The 19,070-nt window shown below is 48.5% G+C and overlaps 4 protein-coding genes across 4 annotated transcripts; 2 read left to right on the forward strand and 2 right to left on the reverse strand.

The window, feature by feature from the left end:
- Positions 1 to 22: 22 nt before the first annotated feature.
- On the forward strand, positions 23 to 2,867 carry PtA15_6A282 (uncharacterized protein; the record flags this gene model as incomplete). The annotated part of the gene is made up of 11 exons (XM_053169971.1): positions 23 to 682; positions 839 to 994; positions 1,088 to 1,279; positions 1,352 to 1,410; positions 1,487 to 1,578; positions 1,698 to 1,755; positions 1,831 to 2,099; positions 2,180 to 2,240; positions 2,323 to 2,500; positions 2,578 to 2,728; positions 2,833 to 2,867. 11 exons carry the CDS (start codon positions 23 to 25, stop codon positions 2,865 to 2,867), a joined length of 1,911 nt encoding a protein of 636 aa, XP_053021209.1.
- Positions 2,868 to 5,698: 2,831 nt separating this feature from the next.
- On the reverse strand, positions 5,699 to 8,253 carry PtA15_6A283 (uncharacterized protein; the record flags this gene model as incomplete). The annotated part of the gene is made up of 13 exons (XM_053169972.1): positions 5,699 to 5,944; positions 6,047 to 6,182; positions 6,248 to 6,375; positions 6,465 to 6,582; positions 6,664 to 6,725; positions 6,794 to 6,940; positions 7,054 to 7,126; positions 7,209 to 7,300; positions 7,373 to 7,466; positions 7,549 to 7,766; positions 7,840 to 8,068; positions 8,144 to 8,171; positions 8,232 to 8,253. 13 exons carry the CDS (start codon positions 8,251 to 8,253, stop codon positions 5,699 to 5,701), a joined length of 1,593 nt encoding a protein of 530 aa, XP_053021210.1.
- A 63-nt stretch (positions 8,254 to 8,316) lies between these two features.
- Positions 8,317 to 9,035, forward strand: PtA15_6A284 (uncharacterized protein; the record flags this gene model as incomplete). Its single annotated transcript, XM_053169973.1, has 4 exons — positions 8,317 to 8,536; positions 8,628 to 8,729; positions 8,808 to 8,885; positions 8,947 to 9,035. The coding sequence occupies 4 exons, from the start codon at positions 8,317 to 8,319 to the stop codon at positions 9,033 to 9,035; spliced, it is 489 nt and encodes a 162-aa protein (XP_053021211.1).
- A 1,266-nt stretch (positions 9,036 to 10,301) lies between these two features.
- PtA15_6A285 (uncharacterized protein) lies at positions 10,302 to 18,906 on the reverse strand (the record flags this gene model as incomplete). The annotated part of the gene is made up of 14 exons (XM_053169974.1): positions 10,302 to 10,543; positions 10,611 to 10,692; positions 13,118 to 14,230; positions 14,294 to 14,474; positions 14,945 to 14,971; positions 15,043 to 15,128; positions 15,191 to 16,540; positions 16,627 to 16,776; positions 16,851 to 17,725; positions 17,819 to 18,003; positions 18,081 to 18,219; positions 18,292 to 18,510; positions 18,612 to 18,739; positions 18,845 to 18,906. 14 exons carry the CDS (start codon positions 18,904 to 18,906, stop codon positions 10,302 to 10,304), a joined length of 4,839 nt encoding a protein of 1,612 aa, XP_053021212.1.
- Positions 18,907 to 19,070: the final 164 nt, after the last annotated feature.

Consider the following 19,070-nt stretch of genomic DNA (forward strand, 5'->3'; position numbering starts at 1 on the left):
TCCATCCATCTCTACTTTGAGGATGCTTCCGCTCAACAACATGGATTCCTCTTACACTGAGTCGAACCTGAGAAAACCAACGATGTCCAACTCGATTTACTCCGCACTGACCAAATCTAATCCGATCTTCAATCACCACAGCGGAAGTAGTGGTCACAGTCCTGGCTCGGCGCGGAATAGGAAATACTTCATCATTCTATCGATCTCATTCTGCTTTATCGTCTACAAATTTCACTCCATGAACTCTCAAAATACTCAAGCTGATGTCGATGGAACTGTCCCGAGCCAGCTCCATCGGGCGGAAAAAACGACAGCCACAAAAGCTCATCAAGCCAATCGATTTGGATATCCAGGGAATAACCGACAATCATCAAAATCAGGAGACCATCAGTCATCGAATCAATCCACGAGGAAGTGGACTTTTTGGCAACTACCGTCATCCTCAACATGGTTCTCAAAGTATCAAAGTCTAGCCGCGGATTTAACTCACTCCCTGAAAGGCGACAGTCCAGCCCATTGGCAATCCCCGACACCCCCTCTACCATCTGATTCTCCACTGTACCTACGACTTCAAGATTGGAAGTCGGCGCCGATCCCTGAGCCCGCGCTCTGGGTCCAATTCAATCTCCAAACTTGTCCGGACGACCGCGTTGGAAAGAACGCCAATTATGATTTGCTAAAGGTTTGGTCCCACTGCCCCCCCATTCTTTTTCTTGCCAAGGATGCTGAAATCTGAACTTTTTTTCTCCGTTGGAATTCCGAAAACGCCTCATCAATACTTGGACTGAATCCGGCAAAAACATTTATTGATGTGTTGTGTAAATATTGATCATCAAAGAGAGCCCATCTGATGTGGGCAACGATGAATTCAACTCATGTGCGAAACAAACGCGAAGAAATGATTCAAAGTCTAGAAGAATTCGAAAGACTCGGGTTGATGAACGAAGATCATTATGGCCAAGGGAGGGGAATAGTTTTCACAGCTGGAAACGTGGTAAGGAGTTTTTTGTTTCCTCTTCAACTGACGTGACCAATCTGATCAGGCAAAGTACCTGATAAATGTCGCACGCGTGCCCCCCCAAAACAGGACACTTATTCGCGAGTCTTCTTGACAGTAAGAATGTTGAGGGAACACATGAAATGCCAATTACCCGTCGAAGTCTTTAGCTTCCCTTCCGAGAAGCCAGATCAAGATACCCGGGAGGCGATGGAGAAACTCCATGTGAAGTTTCTGACCGTCGAATGGGCCGAGAAAGATGTCCACCGCAACAAGAATTTTGTTGAGTAGAATAATCCTGCGCTGGATTTACATTCTAGCCTGGTCTGCTAATTTTTTGGGACCACCTCTCAGCACATCAAAGCTTCTGCGCTGGTCGCCTGTTCTTTCCGAGAACCTTTGTATCTCGATAGGTAACGTCGTTTTCCTCACATCGATCGGAAATTGGTTTTTTACATTTTCCTGATTTGTTATCTGCGATTTCAAAAGTGACAATTTGCCAGCTGTCTTGGAACCAGGAACGCTTGAGTCACTTTGGGAATCTAAAGGTTACAAGAAACTCGGGGCATTATTCTGGCCAGGTCTGTTCAAAGACAAATTTTTCTTGAGACTTTCAGCTCTATCTGTATTACTTATAAAGCCGTGAAGAAAGCGAGTTAATTGGCCTCGAAACGTTTGAATGTGAAATCTGTGTTTTTAGATTATTGGAAGACTCACGCAGATGTACCGGTATGGTTATTGATCGGTACTCAATGTCGGTGAGTAGCTCGTCCACCCCAAGTCGGAGCAATGGAGTGCGACTGATTGTGGCATCAAACGATGATTGACGTCAGGGATGAATGGGAACAAGAAGCTGGACAAATGCTGATTGATAAATCCCAGCATCTGGACGTGTTGCTTTTGGCGGAACACATGTTGAAAGACTGGAAGTATTGGTTCCAGATCTCTGATGGTGACAAAGACGTGTTCAGATACGCCATGCTGGCGTTGCGAAAGCGCTGGGCTTTGCCCGGTAGATATCTGGGTGCTGCTGGACTTTCATGGAACACACTCTCTGGGTATTGTGGTCATACAATGTTGCAGCACGACGTCATGGGCCGGCGTAAGTGACTTGAAGTTCTTGTTATCACATCTCAGTTCCCCTAGAGCTGAACGTCTCTCCATACACCTTTCCTCTTCCAGCTTTATTCATTCACATGAATTTGCTGAAGCAAATCCCAAGTGGAATAACCCGAGGAACAACGTTGGTCTCGTGGCTTTCAAATTCGGTGGACTAATCATTCTAGGAAACTAACCTTGAAATATGTTTCTCTGAACTTGCTCAGATTTAAACGAACCAGAACCGTGAACATCAAACTGATTGGGAACGAAACTGAGGCTGATTATGGAATAGAGGCCGACATGTTGGCCAATGCTGATGAAACCGGGAGAGCAATCTTGGATGCCCCACCTCCCGTTCGGAGACGAGCAGCGTTGGAAAGAGGGCTCCAGCCGTTTTTGCACGTGAGAAGATTTGGCTTTGCTGCTACGTCTTTCTTTCTTTGGACCTTATTTTTGATTGGCCTTCAATCTGCACACAGGGAGGTGGAAACACAGCTATCTGTGCAGATATCAAATGGAAAAACCCAGGTCTGAAGCCCACCGAGGACGTCCCGAAATGGGATAATCCCACTGAGATCGTCTCCTGGAATGATGACTCTCGATTGAAAGCTTTTGAAGACCGATACTATGGTGCGTGATCCAAGCTTATATGTACATTTGTCGCATCTATCGCATTAGTCTGATGTGTTCATGTTTACTTTCATCCAAACAAATTGCAACAAAAACCCAACCAGATATGGGCGGAAGCACCACTGCAGTTGGGTTCTGAGACTGAAGGAGTACTCAAGATGCTTGTGAATTTTGTCTTTTTTATAACTTTCCAGAGCAAAAAATGTTGAAGAAGTGCAAAATATTGCACTCCAACATATTGGTAGGGCATGGGTTGAGTAGTCACATGTTCACTCCTTATTCATGGAGTGAACCAAATCACGCTCGAAACGGTTAAATAATTGGGAAGAGTGGAATGGCGAGCAAGAGTTCAACGTCCTCTCGGCGCGCCTGAACAATAATGGGGTCGAGTCTGGTGGAGTCTATCCTAAAGAGCAATCACCTGAGATATTGTTCCATTTTACACAAGAGTTGTCTTCGAAAACAGTCTGTCAGTACAGCCTCAATTACATCACTGGATCATCGATGTAGTGTGGCAACTTCCTTCTTTCAGTAGAAACAGATTAATCCGTCCAAAAGCACCCAAGCCTAAGCTATGTCATGAGCTTCATTGAGGCACTTTGCTTCTTTCAAATTGCACACATCGACACCCAGAAAGAAAACAGTACCGGCTGCTGACACCCGAGGTCGTGAGGCGAAAAACCCAACTATAAATATATATCGGTTTGCATGAGGTCGGATGCCATCAGCCGGTCGAACGGTTTTCATGCTAGCAACTTAAATCATAACACCCCTTAATCGTCGGTGCTGTGCATACGATCGAGAGAATGTCGGAGCGACGGAGCCGTTGGTATAGGAGTGCGCCCGCAACAAATCTTTAGCAACAGCAGGAACATGGATCCCGAGCCATTCCTCCAAAGGGGAGAATTGACGATGTTGTGTCCACTGTCTAGACGAGGACAAAAAATGTTCAGTGTACAGACCGGAGTCGGGCTCCGACGTGAACACCCAGTATTCAGCGGGTTTTGCGGCTTGCCTCAACGAAGTCAGTTGAGTCCTGCGCCCCCCACGCTTCCGTTCAGACGTACATACAAGTCATTGTGGATCATCGGCGCCTTCCAACACGTGCGAAAGCCGGCTTTATATGTAGGCTAAAGGCAATCAGGTGGCTGTGGCGCTCCCCTCCTGTCTATAAGTAGAGTGGTCTGACATCGTCCTGATAGTCGTATCAAAACAATAAAGTCTTCATCCATCATCAGTCATCAGAGTCTCCAAACCAATAGGTTTACATCCAGCCTAACAATCATTCCTGTCTACAACTACTCCCTAGCCCTTTATTAAACCACATTGAACAACTTTCCAAGTCCCCCTAACCCCCACTCACTCTCAGTTGATCATTATCCTTGTTAGTCGGTGTTCTTTTAAGTTTTCGCTGTCTCCAATCCTCGAGAGCATCTAGATTAGACACTCAATATACGTTGCCGTATCGAATCTCTACAGAATCCTACGAACTCATCGATTTCCCGATTCAACATCTTTCGGCTCAGACAGTCCAGCTATAAACTACCTCGCAAATCCCTCTCAAGGTTATCAGCACTAGCCCACGCTACCTTATCGAGACTTCTACGACATACAAATGGCCAACGTCAAAGCAGCTAGCGCCTTCTTGGTATTTTTGGTCGCTTTGATTATGAATGTTACTGCTTCACCAGCCATGTCGCCAAATGTAAGTTGCCTCCCCTACTCTTTTCCTTCATGACGTCGATGCATATCGTGTCACATCAGATGCCTAACATAAGCGTGTTTTTATTCGACATTCTTGCAGGTCAAAACGATCATGAAACGGGCTTACCCAGGCGCCGTACCACTCAAGCTAGCCAAGAGAAACCCGACCGCCAATGGCAAACCTTTTTAGAAAATATTTTAAAAACCCCGGCGAAGGAAAGAATTACTTGCTACTCTTTCTTGTAGACTGCCCTTCGCGCTCCTTTTCTTTTACTTCATCTACAATCCTTCTGTATGAATGAGACCTCAGGTCCTCCAAGTTGCTTATCATCCACCTATCATGACTTGTCTTGATCGTTCAAATATTAGACATTTTCCCCAAAAAAACAGGCAACTTTTTTCAGACACAAATGCCGCCTCTTTCATGATTGTTGGCGTCTAAAGTTTGTCAACTTTGTCTCAGATTTTCTGTTTTCTTCCCGTTTCCTTTCCGCTTGAGAAGTTTAAACCCGAAACAAACACACTTCTTTACTAAGCTTCTCATTTGAAATCCAAGAAATGAATCAGAAGACATGAGCCAATTGAAAAAATCAGGGTCCTAAGTTGGGTGACAATTATGGTGTTCAAAGTTGGCTTGCATAATTTTATGCATGCATAATTCATAAAATCATAAAAATAATTTGCCAAGGAAATTTTGTATTACATAATCAGACAGTCATATCCCCTGCAAAGATGATTTTATGATTTTATGATTTACGCATGCATAAAATTATGCAAACCAACTTTGAACACCATAAATAAACCCTATCATCATATATGTTTGACTAAATGTCAAAAGGTTGATATGGAATTTTGTGCAATGTGATCTACTATCATCCTTCTACAGATTGGTCCATATCAGTTTTTCAACAGGGAACTTGTGCCCATAAAGCTTGAGATTTGTACATTGTTTTCAACTTTGAAGAACCCTAAATCACAAGATCATAATACAGTCCGTGAGTGGGATGAACAGATGATTTTCTCAAACCAAAGTGGAAGATGCTTGTTGTTGAGAACTGTAAATTAGCCTTTTCAACTGGTAATGAATTTTACAACCTTCAGAACTTATAAGAAAGGAACTTGGGACCGTGGATCCTATACGAGTAGGTCACATAAACTATAATCAACCAAGATAGATAAACTCTAGCAATACTTAATTGCTAAATTCCATGCGCACATGCCACGATGATATTATTCTAGCTTATCCACACATATAAAGAATGACGCTCAGGCAAATCTCCTGGTATGGTTGATTTTTTTGGAGCCTCTAATGCTGAAAGGGTGCCGATTTGATTTGATCGGAGCATCGCTATCGCTACTGGGTTGAATGCTCATCGAAATAGTCTTCTCCGAAAATGCGGGAAGGGCCTCGGTGCCACCTTCGTTCATGTGCTCCCCAACAGTCGATATTTGAGGTAGAACGGAGCCAAAAACAATCATCTCTCCGAGCTTGACGTATGCTTTCAAGTATCCCTAGCCGAATTGATCGCAGTTGCAAAAGAAATCAATCAACTGTAAGTTAAATTTTGACTGGTTCCTAGTTACTCGAGGAAAATTCTGCGGATTTGCATTTACTTGATCAATGAGGCTGCTGGCCATGCAGACAATATCATCTTCATCAATCGACGGTTCCAAGAAGACTTTCCTAGCGGCCTCAACCGACTGTGTTAAACTTAACCTCATGCCTGAGTTTCCATTTTTTAGCCCAGCCCTACACCAAGCATCGGTATATTGCATTAGCGATGATTAAGAGATATAACCTTTTTAAAAACTCACGTGATTACAAAGAAGTTCCTCCAGCATATCACTTCCAGCTTCTCTCTTAGCAGGATATAGATTCCTTTGTAACGAAACCAATCTCGATTTTTCTCGAGGCCATTCACTACTCCTGGCCAGTTGCCCGTCTTTATGAATTAACATGTAGATTAGGTGTCGTAGGTGTAGATAATTGTGCAGCAGAGAATCCGACTGGTTTGATTCATTAATGGCTTACCCGCAGGCTTCCAACAACCTCGTGGAATTTGGATTGTAGTTGAAATTGCTCAAGTAATACTGGGCGAGGAAGAATCCCGAGCGGTAAAGAAGCCACGATCAAGTATGTCAAAATCAAGCTAGCAAATCGGATAAAAAAGCAAGACAGTTCATGAACTCGACATGTGCCAATGGTGATGCAGGTAAGACAAGATGAGTACCGCCTGTTACGCCAACTGTCCGTTTGACAGAGATCAAATGCTTTCTTCAGGGATTCTCGTGCCTAATTAGAAGTCATCAGTAAATCATTGAAGAACGTAGACTCGGGATATGATATGAGGAGAACTGAACTTTGTGAAGTCGCCTCTGATAAAGAGCTAATCGACCCAGGTAGTAATGAAACGTAACCAGTTCGGCCTTTGGATAATGAGTTTCTAGTTGGTTGAGCACATTGGATATATTCTTCACAACCGTGTCGCATAATCTCATGTTGTTTAGCTGTTTCAAGTGGGGTTTAGGGTTTTTTTGTTAAAAGTTGACGATAGGAATCGCACTGAGCTGGGCCGGCCAGATTCAGTTCCAGTTTCACGCGAACATGTGGACTAACTAACGAAGAAATATATTTTGAATAGCCCGTTCGCCAAACTGAAAGCTGCCCGTCGTTTGCTAGGTTCTTCGGGGGTTCTAAAGGTTGTGTGATAGAATGCTGAAGTCAAAATCCAAAAGAATCACGCCAAACGCCAGGAGAGTGAGACACCCCAAGTACCTGTCGATGCAAGCCACGCCCAAGGTAGTGGTCATTTGACGCGCCGCTTCGCTTGCCTTTTCCTTCTTAGTAGATCGCTTTTTTCGGTCTGCCTTTATCAGACGTGGGACGTATCAGTCTGAGTTACGGCTCTGAAGCGTAATGTTGGGGAGGGTATGATTGACCTTGGTTGCAAAGTGAACCAAACCATGAGACAATTGTTGGATAGACCGTGTGAAAAAAGCGGCATCCGAGCGGCGGAAGATGTTGGAGGCCGGGCTGTGATTTTCAAAGATAGGATGAGTTCCTCCATCGGGATTTACTGAGACTCGCGAGCAAACTCAGGATAGCTTGTGCTGACTTGTAAGCGTTCAGGAGGAGGTTGAAATTATTATCATGATCGATCATGGGTTCAGTTTGAGTTTGATAGTTGGAGAATGCATGGTTGATAGCCCTTGGTTCTTCTTCAAACTGAACCAGCAGGATATACGTCAAATAATTCGATAGGAAGTCCGCCAGTGTACGGTCTCCACCGAGTTGTCTTTGTACGAGCGAATCTAAATCATCCCTCCGAATTGACTTGAGCCATCCACAACCGAATCAATTTTTTTCGTACACTTTGCACGGAAAGATTCAATTTATGGAGACTCACAGGTAACCTGGATCTGATTAGTTTAATCAGCTGTCGATCGAGTGGTCGAACTAATTCAGAGAGCTCCTCCTGCTGATGGCGAAGACGGTCGGCAAATCTTTCGATGAGTTGTTCAGATGATAATTCTTCCAATCCCAAGCTTGATTCCTGTTTTCGCTTCTGGCTTGAGAATGCTCTCATTTCTTGGATCGTGGTAGTCTGAACCGGCGATTCGGAAAACTGATGAAAACTGTGTCCGGAGAGACACGGTGTGAAACAAGTGTGACACCTCTGATGCTCATGTGAGCACCTGTCACCTAAATACATGTGAAATCCACGAGTCGACACTGCCACTGCCGTTGTCCATCAAGTCATTTTTCAAACGCAACCGAATTTCCTTGTTGACCACCGACCACAGCCAGCGAATTCAGCCATCGCTCAGGATCATATTCAAACATCACAAGAAAGAAAACAGATACTCTCATCAACAGAACCAGCATGGTCACCTCGTCAACATCCTCGACTGATAAGCTACCATACGCAGCCGACATTTCACTTGGACTGTCTCCCGAGGAACTAACGGTCCTGAGGGAGCAATACCAGAACGAACAAGCCAAGGGATGGATATCAACTCAAACCAAATTTAATCTCGCTTGGGGACTCGTAAAAGGAAACCCACGACAAGGACAAGTTTCTGAAGGAATCGCTATACTAATGGGTACGCTCACCCTCTGCTTAACTTCCTCCCATTTAACGACTTCACTCATGTTTTTTCTTGAAAAAAACCTCTTTTATCTTGATTGATTTAGATGTCTATCGAACTGATGCAACTCGCCGCCGAGAATGTCTTTATTACCTTTCATTGGGACATTACAAACTGGGGAATTATAGTGAAGCAAAACGTTTCAATGGTTCGTCGCACAGCTGGATTGTATCCTACAGATTACTTTCACTTGATTGAAATTTTGCATTTGAATCGGTTCTCGTAGATCTACTGTTGGAAAAGGAACCTCATAACCTTCAAGCGAAATCCTTGGCTCAGCTGATTGAAAAGGCGGTCACTCAAGGTAATCATTTTCCCCATTTCCCATTTTGGCAAACGTCTAACATTATATGACTCGTTTTTAGAAGGTTACCTCGGTCTTAGCTTGGCGGGTGGTGCTGCGCTTGTTGGCGGAGTATTGTTGGCTAGTTTGTTCTCCGGCCGTCGGCGTTGAGGCTATATTTCACGACTACGGGATTCCAATCAAGACTCATAAAATTCAGATGCTGTTGCTCAACATACCAAGTGAACCAATTTATTGTGTCATTGGCGACTTTGCTCTTGGATCAATCTTTCATCTCCATCCCTTTCATCGACGCACTGTTGTGACTTCTGCGTGTACTTCTAGCAGCATTTTCCACTTCCTTCCATATTGTTTTGTAACTACCTGATAAACCTGGATATGACTTCCAGGCGCACCACAATCCCATGTTCTGAACACAAACTTGGTCGAGTGTACCCAAATCAACTTGACTGTGTCCGTAATCCAGAAACCAGTTCACCATGAGAGCCCTAGTCCTATAACCCTGGCCCGGCAAACGGGCGTAACCTCTCCCAGCTTGCTGATGAACAGGGAAGTACTCCGTGAAAAACTGCGACAGGCTGAACCAGCTGATTGATACAGTTTCAGCACAGTTGCACCCCCGTTTGGTGGCCTCAAGGGGCTTTCATGGCCGCCCCACAAACAAGTTGAACTGAGAGTAATGGGAGCTGAACTGCCCACTCAGTGGCAGAACAAATCCTCATCAACTTTCTGAAGAAAAAGAAAATGCTGCCTTGATATTTGTCCTGCTGGGACCAGATAGCCTTCTGAGACGAGTTGTGGAACTGAATTTTCCCAAACAATTTCCTTAAATCATGTGCCAGTCTACTATAACAACCTCTTAATATTTACATCAGTCAATACTTCTGTTATGGCAAATGAAAGTGCCAGGAATAAATGTCAATTTCTTTACTGCAGACACAAAAATAAAGATCATAGAAGTATCTGATAAATGGACAAGAGAAAATCATATAAAAGGGATGCCTGTGGTAGGTTTTTTTTTTTTTTTTGGTTTTTTGTGTATTCAATTATTTTTGATCTATTTTACATAGTTTATCTTACTTACATTTATGCAGCACATTATCTACAATATGTTTGCCAGCTCATGAAAAAAAGAAAAGGTTTAAAGCAAACTTGAATGGGAGTAATGAAGTTGTTTTTTTTTTTTTTGAAAAAATTCGATGGATGTGATCATCCTACAGATTAAGGAATACTTTTGCCGGAGTAATGAAGTTGTTTTTTTTTAAAAAAAAAATGCGATGGATGTGATCATCCTACAGATTAAGGAATACTTTTGCCATGCTGCCAGAGTATTGTATTCTACTAGGTAATTGTATTTCAGACACTCCCTTGAATATATGCAAATATCATCATTATACGAAGCCAGTGATTCACAGATCACTTCCCCTTTGGCTTAGGAGCGGGTTTCAGTGATGTTGGCGTCCTTGCCTGGAAGTTGGGAATTGGGTCCCCTGGAGCTGCGCACAAGTCCCTCCACTTTTTGTTTGTCTTTTTCTTTCTCGCTTCAGGAATAGCTGTTTTGCCGCAACAGGCTCTGAAGTCCGTCGCGGGTGTTTTAGGATTTCTATTGCTACCATCACATTTCATCTCCTTGTTCGGCTGGGGTTGAACTTCGTGATCTGGATACGGAAAATTCACTTCAATCTCCCAGTTAACAATACCCATCATTCAAAGCAAGCCACCCACGTGTTTCAACACCAGCCAATGGCGAATCTAAACTGATGATGCAAACCGGCACTGCATCCTTTGCGCATGGTTTTCCGTTATCCTTGGGGGCAGGTTTGGGCTGCGGACCAGGTTTCGGCTGTGGACTGGGTTTCGGCTGCGGCTGCGGGGCGGGCTTCGGCTGCGGGGCGCCTCCCTGGGGATTGGGGTCGGCCAGTGCCTGGGGGATGGTTGTAACTGATAAGATGACAAGCACGAGACATTGGAAAAGTCTAGAGTAAATCATCCTCGCTTGGACCTGATCGGAGATGTATGTAGAGAGGTATACTGAAGTTTGTGACACGGTCGCTAACTACTAGAGTTTTTGAGAGGAGAGATTGGATAAGTACGCGAGGAAAAAAAATGGCTTTGGAAGTCCTTTCTGCAAGCGTTTAATTAAGTGTACCTAGTTATCTGCGAAAGTGGTGTGCAAGAGGCTGGTTTGTGATACAAAGCTGCTCTTGGGAACAAACGAAGGCACTCCTTTTAAACCCTCCCGAGGACCCCGTTGCTTGGTCCACTGAATACACTCCGAGCCGCGATCTATTATCGGCATGGATCTCGAGCCTGGTCTACCGGACCATGTAATGAGACCTGTTGAGGCAGTTACGTATGATGAAGTCGAGAGGATTGCTCTCAACCGTAGCTTAGACAAGCTTATGTTCCAAGGGAGCCCAAGACCAAGAACTGCTCGCTGCGCGCAGTGTCAAGTCGATCGGAGGAAGGGTGGAGTTGGTTGAAGGGTCAGCCGAGAGAGGATGTTGGGGGCGTCTTAAGGACTCATTACGTAGCCAACTGCTCACCATTATGTTAACTGGCGACCGCAGAGGTGATCTTATCGCCAATGAATCTATTGACCAAGCATCGCCAGCTGGTGACTGCAAGGAGCTCGCGAACCCCATAATGAAAGCTGATTTCCATCCTCGGCGTCCACTATTCTTCGGAAACTGTCACTATCCATCCATGTGCCAACGGGCAATCGCTAATGTTTCCCTAACAACCCACCGCAAACCCTGCACACAAGATCTACCTAATCCATTTCCCCGGGCGGATGGTCGGCCGGGCATGTGTTTGATGCATTAGCACCGTTTAGTTCTTTGCGGTATCCTGAACATATTGCCTTGAGAAACTCCAACCGAAAGTTCATATAAAAAAAGAGGTCCCGCAGATGGTTGCCTTGGTCCACCAGATATTGGCTCAGCGCAAGTGGGGAGCAACTCAGAGTCGTGTCTGTCCGGCCTTCAAGATCGGGCTGCTTTGTCTGACCAATCGATCCTGGCAGCTCGGGCAGGGCGACTCCCCGGCAAATGCCAAGTCCGTTTCTGGAGCCTATGTACTGTAGGCTGAATCAAGGGCTTGGTTTGCCAGCCAAGCTCGACACTTTAATCCGTGTCTTTACGAGCGTCCCGGAGTGGATGGGGAGTTCATCCACTAAACCTGGGTGGTGTGGCCCCACTTCAACTAAAAAAGTGCCTCCCTCCTGCCCGCAGAGTGGTATGTAAATCACTTGGTGCCTTGCGCCGACCTCCAATTGAAGCGGGAATTAGTTTGAAGTTAGGTGTTGGCTCCGAACTTAACGCAGTCCCTCCGAGGAGGTCGCGCCCAGGAGGGCCCTCGGAGGGACTTTGATAAGTTCGTGTTGGCTCCTGAAATCACCTTTCAGGTTTGCTCAACCGAGGTGAGTCGGGGCGTGTCAAGCGACCATAGATTGGCGATTTGAACCAGCAAATAGGCTGGTTCAAGGCCCAGAAAACATGCCCATTCGCCGAGAAGCCGTCCTCACAGCCGGCCATTATCATCACCATCCGCAGGAAAGATCGCGAGGACGCCACCAGACTCCGCGCTGCACGGCCAACAAGTTGCCAAAAGAGCGTCGCTTGAACATGTACAACCAAATAAATCACAAAGAAGGAATGAAGAGAGAAGTATGCTGATGGGTTTGTCTAACGAGTGACTGGTTGCGTTTTTGGGGAACAAGAGAGAAGGCAAGGCACGGGCCGAAAGAAACATGTATATATATACAGACCGAGCAACGAGAGACGAGCGAAATATATGTGTATACTGCGTATGTACAATTCAGAGAGAAAGTGCGAGACGATATGCAAGGGTGATAGCCAGAGACGAGCGAGAAGACGGGGGGCTGAAGATCAGTCGATGTCGTCGATGTCAGCGACCACGGCAGCCGACGATGGGGAGGGGGCGTGCGGAAGATGGCGGTCGAGGAGGCGGACGGGGCCGCAGAGATAGTGCGACGGGGGGAAGTGGGGGGCGGAGAGGTGGACGAGGGCAGGCAGGATGGTGTGGGCGAAGTGCAGCTGCACGGCGAGCACAGGACGGTGCTGCTGGTGCGGGCTGTGGGGGCGGTGGGGAGGGAAGCAGAGGGACGGGTGGCTGGGTGGCGGGTCTTGTCGAGCCAGGGTCCGGACGGGGGACGGATGGGGCAGAGGAGGGAGCGCGAGGCGGAGGACGAAGGGGCGGCGGTAGCTGACCAGGCCGGACGAGCAATGGATCCACAAGCAGGCCCGCGTGTCTGAGCCGTTTGCAGCGCGGCTGGGGACTAGTCGCAGGACGGGCGCTGCTTCTCCAGCCCGCTGATGTCCGTCGGGCTGAGATGGACCGGCGAGGACCCCGTGGTCATCGCCCACTGGCCCGGAGTGATCCGGGCGCGAGGTCTCCAGGGGCGAGGGAGAGGGCCGATGGGTGCGTTTGACGGGACTCCTTCGCGGGGAGCCGGGCCCCGGTCCCAGCCGGGGGGTGGGGGACAGCCGGGGCCGCGCCCGGCGGAGGGAGGCGGCCTTCCTCGTCTTCTTGGGCGCCCGATCGCCGGCCAAAGCAGGCTCGGGGTCCAAGGCGGAGGAGGGATGCTTATGCTTGATGAGCGTCTGCGAGCACGGCTGCGCGTCGACGACGCCGACGAGTGGTTGATGGGACGCGGGGAGGGCCCGCGGGGACGCCGGCTTGGTCTCACGCTCGCTCCCCGTCGTCGTCAGACTGTCTTCGTCGCCGCAGGCCCGCTCCGGCGACCGCTCGTCTCTTGGGGATCCGCCAAGAAGCGCTACCATCGTCACGCTCTCGGCTGTACCATCATGCTCGTCCTCGATGGGCGTGGAGGTGGAGAGCGAGATGAGACGGTGGGCGACGGCAGCGTCGATGTACTCGGCCATTTTCTGGTCAGCCACACGATCATCCTCGTCATCAGCGCTGTTGGGAGTGGATGGGTTGGCGACCCATGGCTTGAGATAATCCTTGACGAGTCCGAGCGGCAGGGCAGCCTGAGCATGGGCGTTGAAGAGCAAGATCAGAGGCTTGAATTCTTCGAGAAGAGGGGCGGGCTGGCGGGGGTGCAGGGGAGTAGGGTCGACGGGCTGGAGGCAGTCGTCCTGGTCCCATCGGAAGAGGAGGTCTGCGGCGACAGCCGAGTCTGGCAGCGGGCTTCCGAAGGGCGGGACGTAGGCGAGGATGGGCGAGTGGGGGTGCAGCTGGAGCAGCTGGAGGCCGGCGGTGCAGAGATCAGGGTCGGGGGTAGAGAGGAGATAGAGCCGGTGTGGGGGCGAGATGTTGATGATCTTGAGGAGGTCGTTGAGCAGTGGCTTGGGGTTGGCCTGTGTTCAGATGGATGGTTAGTTCTGCAGGCAGGGTTCTCTTGGCGTGAATGAAGGACTGACCCGTTCGTGTGAGTGGGAGGTGTCGATGAGATGGACGAAGCGGTGGGGCGAGTGTTCGGCTTGGAGCTCTTCGAGCTGGGAGATCCATGGGCTGAGCTGGCTGCGCTGGGTGTTGATGTAGCACCAGAAGACTAGTTTCTGTTTCTGTTTCTGCTGGTGTTGGTGCTGGGTGATGATGGCGCTGAGTTTGGCGAGGAAGAAGCTGATGGGGTGGTGGTGGTGGCGGGAGTGGTAGTGGTTGAAGTCGATGTAGATGTCGATGAGTGTGGTTTGGCTGTTGGTGGTGGTGGTGGTGGTGGTGGTGGTGGTGGTTCTGCGGAGGATGGTGAGGGTGAGGATGAGGGTTGCTGCAGTGATGAGGTAGAGTCTGATGAGGGCGAGTTCGACTGAGTCTGGGGTTGCGTTGGGCAGGAAACACTGGCGGATGAGCCCAGAGAGGAAGTCCATTGCCCTCCAGGCTTCGGCTTCTGATCGGGAGAACCCAAAGATGTATGTAGATAAATAAGGCCGATTACCTAAGCAACCGGCACCTGAACTGGATTACATACACACCATAGTGGAAGATACAACACACTCGAAAAAACAAATAAATAAATAGAAGGAAAGACTACAGTATAGAGCCATCCAATCTCAGCCATCCACTCGGCTCACACCGTGTCCTCGGTATGGTAGCCCGCCCTAACGAGAGTCAAAGGGCCATCAGCATCCGTAGCAGCTCATGGAAGGAGGATACAGACTCATGCACGCACTTGCGCATCTCTCCTAATCGCCGACGCGCATCAGTGAGCTCCTTTTCAAGAGTAACGATCGACACCTGCACCTCCATCTCTCGAACCTAACAAAAAAACCCCAAACAAATCACCTACAAGCCCACCTGAAAAAAAGGGGATCACCCACCTTGAACTCATGAGTCGGCATATTCTGATAGTCGTGCTGGTCTTTCATCTCCAAGCTCCTCGCGCTAATCGCCTTGACCTGCTTGACGAGCGCCTTGCAGGCATCCGTCACCGCCTTCGCCGCCACCTCGAGCTTGACCTGGGTGCGACTCATGAGCTGGGCCTTGACGCGCGAGGCCTGGACTAGCTGGGCGGTCGCCCCAGCCACCTCGTTCGACGCGACGATCAGCTGCTCCAGGCTGTGCGTCCCGCTGATCACCCCGTCGGCCGTCTCGATCAGAAGCGTCGTCGAATAGGCCACCTGCTTCGCCGCGCTGATCAGCCCCTCCGTCCAGCGGTTGTTCCGCTTGTAGAACGCCTGCGCAGAAGACGATCCTTTGCCCTGCCCCACGATCTCCGCCTGGGACTCCGTCGCCGCCGCAATCAGCCGGGCTATCGCATTGGCGATCGCTAAGGACGCCGACAGGATCGCATCGTGCACCTGCACCTCCATCGCGCTCTGCCGATCATTCTTCGGCCGGGACATCAGCATCTCGAGCTTCTTCGTCGCCTCTTCGATCGCACGCGCCGCCAGCGTCATCTCCTGCTCCACCAATTCCCCAATCTCCCCATCCGCCTTCGACAGATCCTTGGCCCCCTTGGGTATCAACCCTTCAACGGTCGACGACAGCTGCTGGAGGGCCGTACACACCTCGCCGTTCCCTCGGACCACCACTTGCTTCCGCGAGCTGGCTGCAACCACCCCGAGTCGGTACGACATCAGACTATTGAAAAATCGGATCGACACATCCCCCGAGTCTTTCCCTACCCGCGTCATCGCCTCCATCGCATCGTCATTCGACACAAACCGAGTGATCCCCTTGGTGTTCACCAAGACCTCGGCGATGCACGTCGCCAGGCTATTCGCAGTCTTGATCACCTCCACATGTTCTCCCCCCGGTGCGCCATCGAGATGTAGGCCAAAGACAGCCGAAAATTCCATGGCGGATGTTTGTGTTTTCTCAATCAGTGAGAGGGTGTACTCGGGCGTCGCGGTTTCGTTGCCGGGGTGCATGGAGGATTCGAGCTCATAGATCGCGTCTTCAACCCGTTGGATACACGCATGGATAATCGAATCAATAATCGCATTCAGCTTCTTCTGGTTGTCCAAGATCAGATTGTCGATCTGAGCATTCAGAGCTTGGTCGGTGTCGCCCTGGTTGATGGTCATATCATTCATTTGGCGGATAGTTGAATCCATCCCTTCTTGTAGGATCATCAACTCTTGATCTTTCTCGTCAGCTATACGAGAGACTTCCAAAGTCTTTTCGTCGAGGAGGCGTTGTAGTTCTGCTATCCTGTCTTGTTTAGCCTGATCAGAAGGAGAGTAGAGCGATTAACAACAACAAAAAAAAGCTCCCTCTATCTTCCGGCATAACGTAATCACTTCGAACTCACTTGAAGATCGTCTTCCAGCTCATTAAGTTGGCGATTATACTTGGAAATCACGCTCGAAGTTTCAGAGCTGCGAGAACGAGAAGCATCTTCGGCCCTTTCCTCGGCAAAACGCAAGTCACGTTTGAGACGTTCCAGCTCATCCTTCTGGGCCTGATGATATTGATGTATCACGTTGTTAGTATCTGGCGCAGATCTGTCGTAGTGAAGTAATGATATCAACTCACCGATTTGAGACGATCAAGATCGAAGCGTGCACGATCTCGTTCCCGTATCATGTCTGCTAGTTCGAGATTTTTCGATTTCATGTCCCGCTCCATTCGCTCCATGCGGTCGATGGCTTCTTGCGCACTGTTAGCTTTGAGTTGCATGGCCTTGAATTTGCTCAGCATATCCAAATGCTCTGTTCGCAGTTGGGAGTACAGTTTGGCGAGTGCTTCATACTTGTTCCTCCACAGAGTCACTTGGTCCTGCAATGAATTCATCATCTCGTCCTTCGACGCCAGCTGGGCATTGATGTTTTGCTGGACCATCATCATCTCGCTTTCTAAGGTCTTCACTCGTCGGTCGTACTGTTCGAGCATCATTTGGTCCCGTTCGTATTGGCCCCTCATCGCAAGAATTTCTCGCTCGAGTTCGGCCACCCTCCCGGCAGCCATACCAGCCATCTGTTGCCTCATCAAATCATCTTGCGCCATCCGCTCGCGTTCAGCTTGCATCCGCTGCATTTCCTCAAAGTCGCGCTGCTGCTTAGCTTGTAGCTCGAGTTGCCTTCGAGCTTCGGCGTCTCGTTCAGCTTGTAATAAAGCCTGCTTTTCCTCGTATTCTTTTAGCATTCGCGCCTGCTCTGCAATATCGGGGGCGGGTGTTTCAGGCTTGGGGGGTGGTGCTTTGATATCCGGTGTTTTTGCCGGTCGGCGAGGAAGCTCAGGCGCCTCGCCACTGTTGGTCAGGTTGGGCGGTTCCTGCGGCAGCTTGGGAACATTAATCAGGCCGGTGAGATACTTGAGATTGCTACACTCGTAATAAAACCGTCGAAGATTTTGATGCTGAGCATTAAACCGTTCGCGTAGAGGCTGCAATGCATCCATCGCATCCGTCCCTACGAGATATATAGATGGTCATTAGTTCCCATTTCCTGATGCATTTCCTGGTAGTTTGTTATGTGGCTGTAAACAAGAATATCTATACGCACGTCTATGCATCGCTCGCAGCATGCTGGTAATGAATCGGTATATACCATAGCTTTCTTTGACTTGTGGTACGAGAGCACTGATACGGCATTCATTGTTAGTGGACCCACGAAAATGAGCAAAGATCAATTTCTGAAAAGAATCGATTTGATCTTGCAAGTTCATCAGATCGTTGATGGTCTCATAGCTGGTATCAAAAGGATTACGAGAAACAATCAGCGCCTGAAATTGAATTAGAGACGGTGCCACAAGAAAGGTAAATACCCTTCGTTAGGATCATCTATGTTTTTCAACGAAGTGTATTCCTCATATTCGAATAGACCATTGAATTCGGCATGCTGACGATGAAACCTGAGTTTGGCCAGAATAGTGGAAACGTAGGCTCGGATCAAGGCTCCATAGCCTTATTCCAAAATCATCGTTAGATGATCTGATGGATTGACTATGAGGGAAGACGCGATGTGAGGAAACCGACCTCGCATGCCGTCATGGCCGATGGTTCGGGCACAGGTTTCCAGCCATCCGGCTTGCTGATGACCTTCGCGGAGGGTGACTGGGTGTCCTTCTTGTAAGACTTTGTGGACCATGATCAAGGCCTTGAAAGTTTGAACTTCATCACTCAGGATGGGCTGAACACGGAGGCCGGTCCATATCGAGGTAGAGCTATGATAGTCCCATGTGTACACAATGCATTCTGACGATATTTTTGTCCACGCAAAACAAGAGCAAAAAGAGTCAATTTCCATGGTAACAAGCAGGGTGGATTTATAATTCAAAGTGAACGATGTGCTCAACTGCGGACGTGCTTTTGCTTTGGGGCACTCTCCTCGGGCGATGTGGCTTTTTTGATGTTCAGTGTCAGTTCGGCTTCAGCCTTGTCTCGATCGACGGGGCGGGTAGGAAAGTGTTTTGTATCTTCACGACTGAGCGATCAAAGAATAATTCGACCATCAGATCCCAACACTCCTCTCATCATCTTCTTTGTCTGCTCGCTGTCGGGACAGGTAGAAAGCTTGATTGCAACTCACTCAATGTAGTCATTGGCTGCTGATCTCCTTCCACCTCCGAACCTTCGCAGTGAGGTTTCCATCAGCAGGGTGGGAGGCTTGCGGTGTTTTGGAATCGAAAGAATACTCACATTTTTTGAGGCGATGGAAATGGCTAGGCAAAACTGAGCCAAAGCTGATTGTGGCGGTCTTGAGGAAATAGGGGGTTTCCGAACTTAACCGAACCCGAACTGAGGACTTCCCGTGC

This window comes from Puccinia triticina, chromosome 6A, assembly GCF_026914185.1.
Source record: "Puccinia triticina chromosome 6A, complete sequence".
Taxonomy (NCBI): Eukaryota; Fungi; Basidiomycota; class Pucciniomycetes; order Pucciniales; family Pucciniaceae; genus Puccinia; species Puccinia triticina.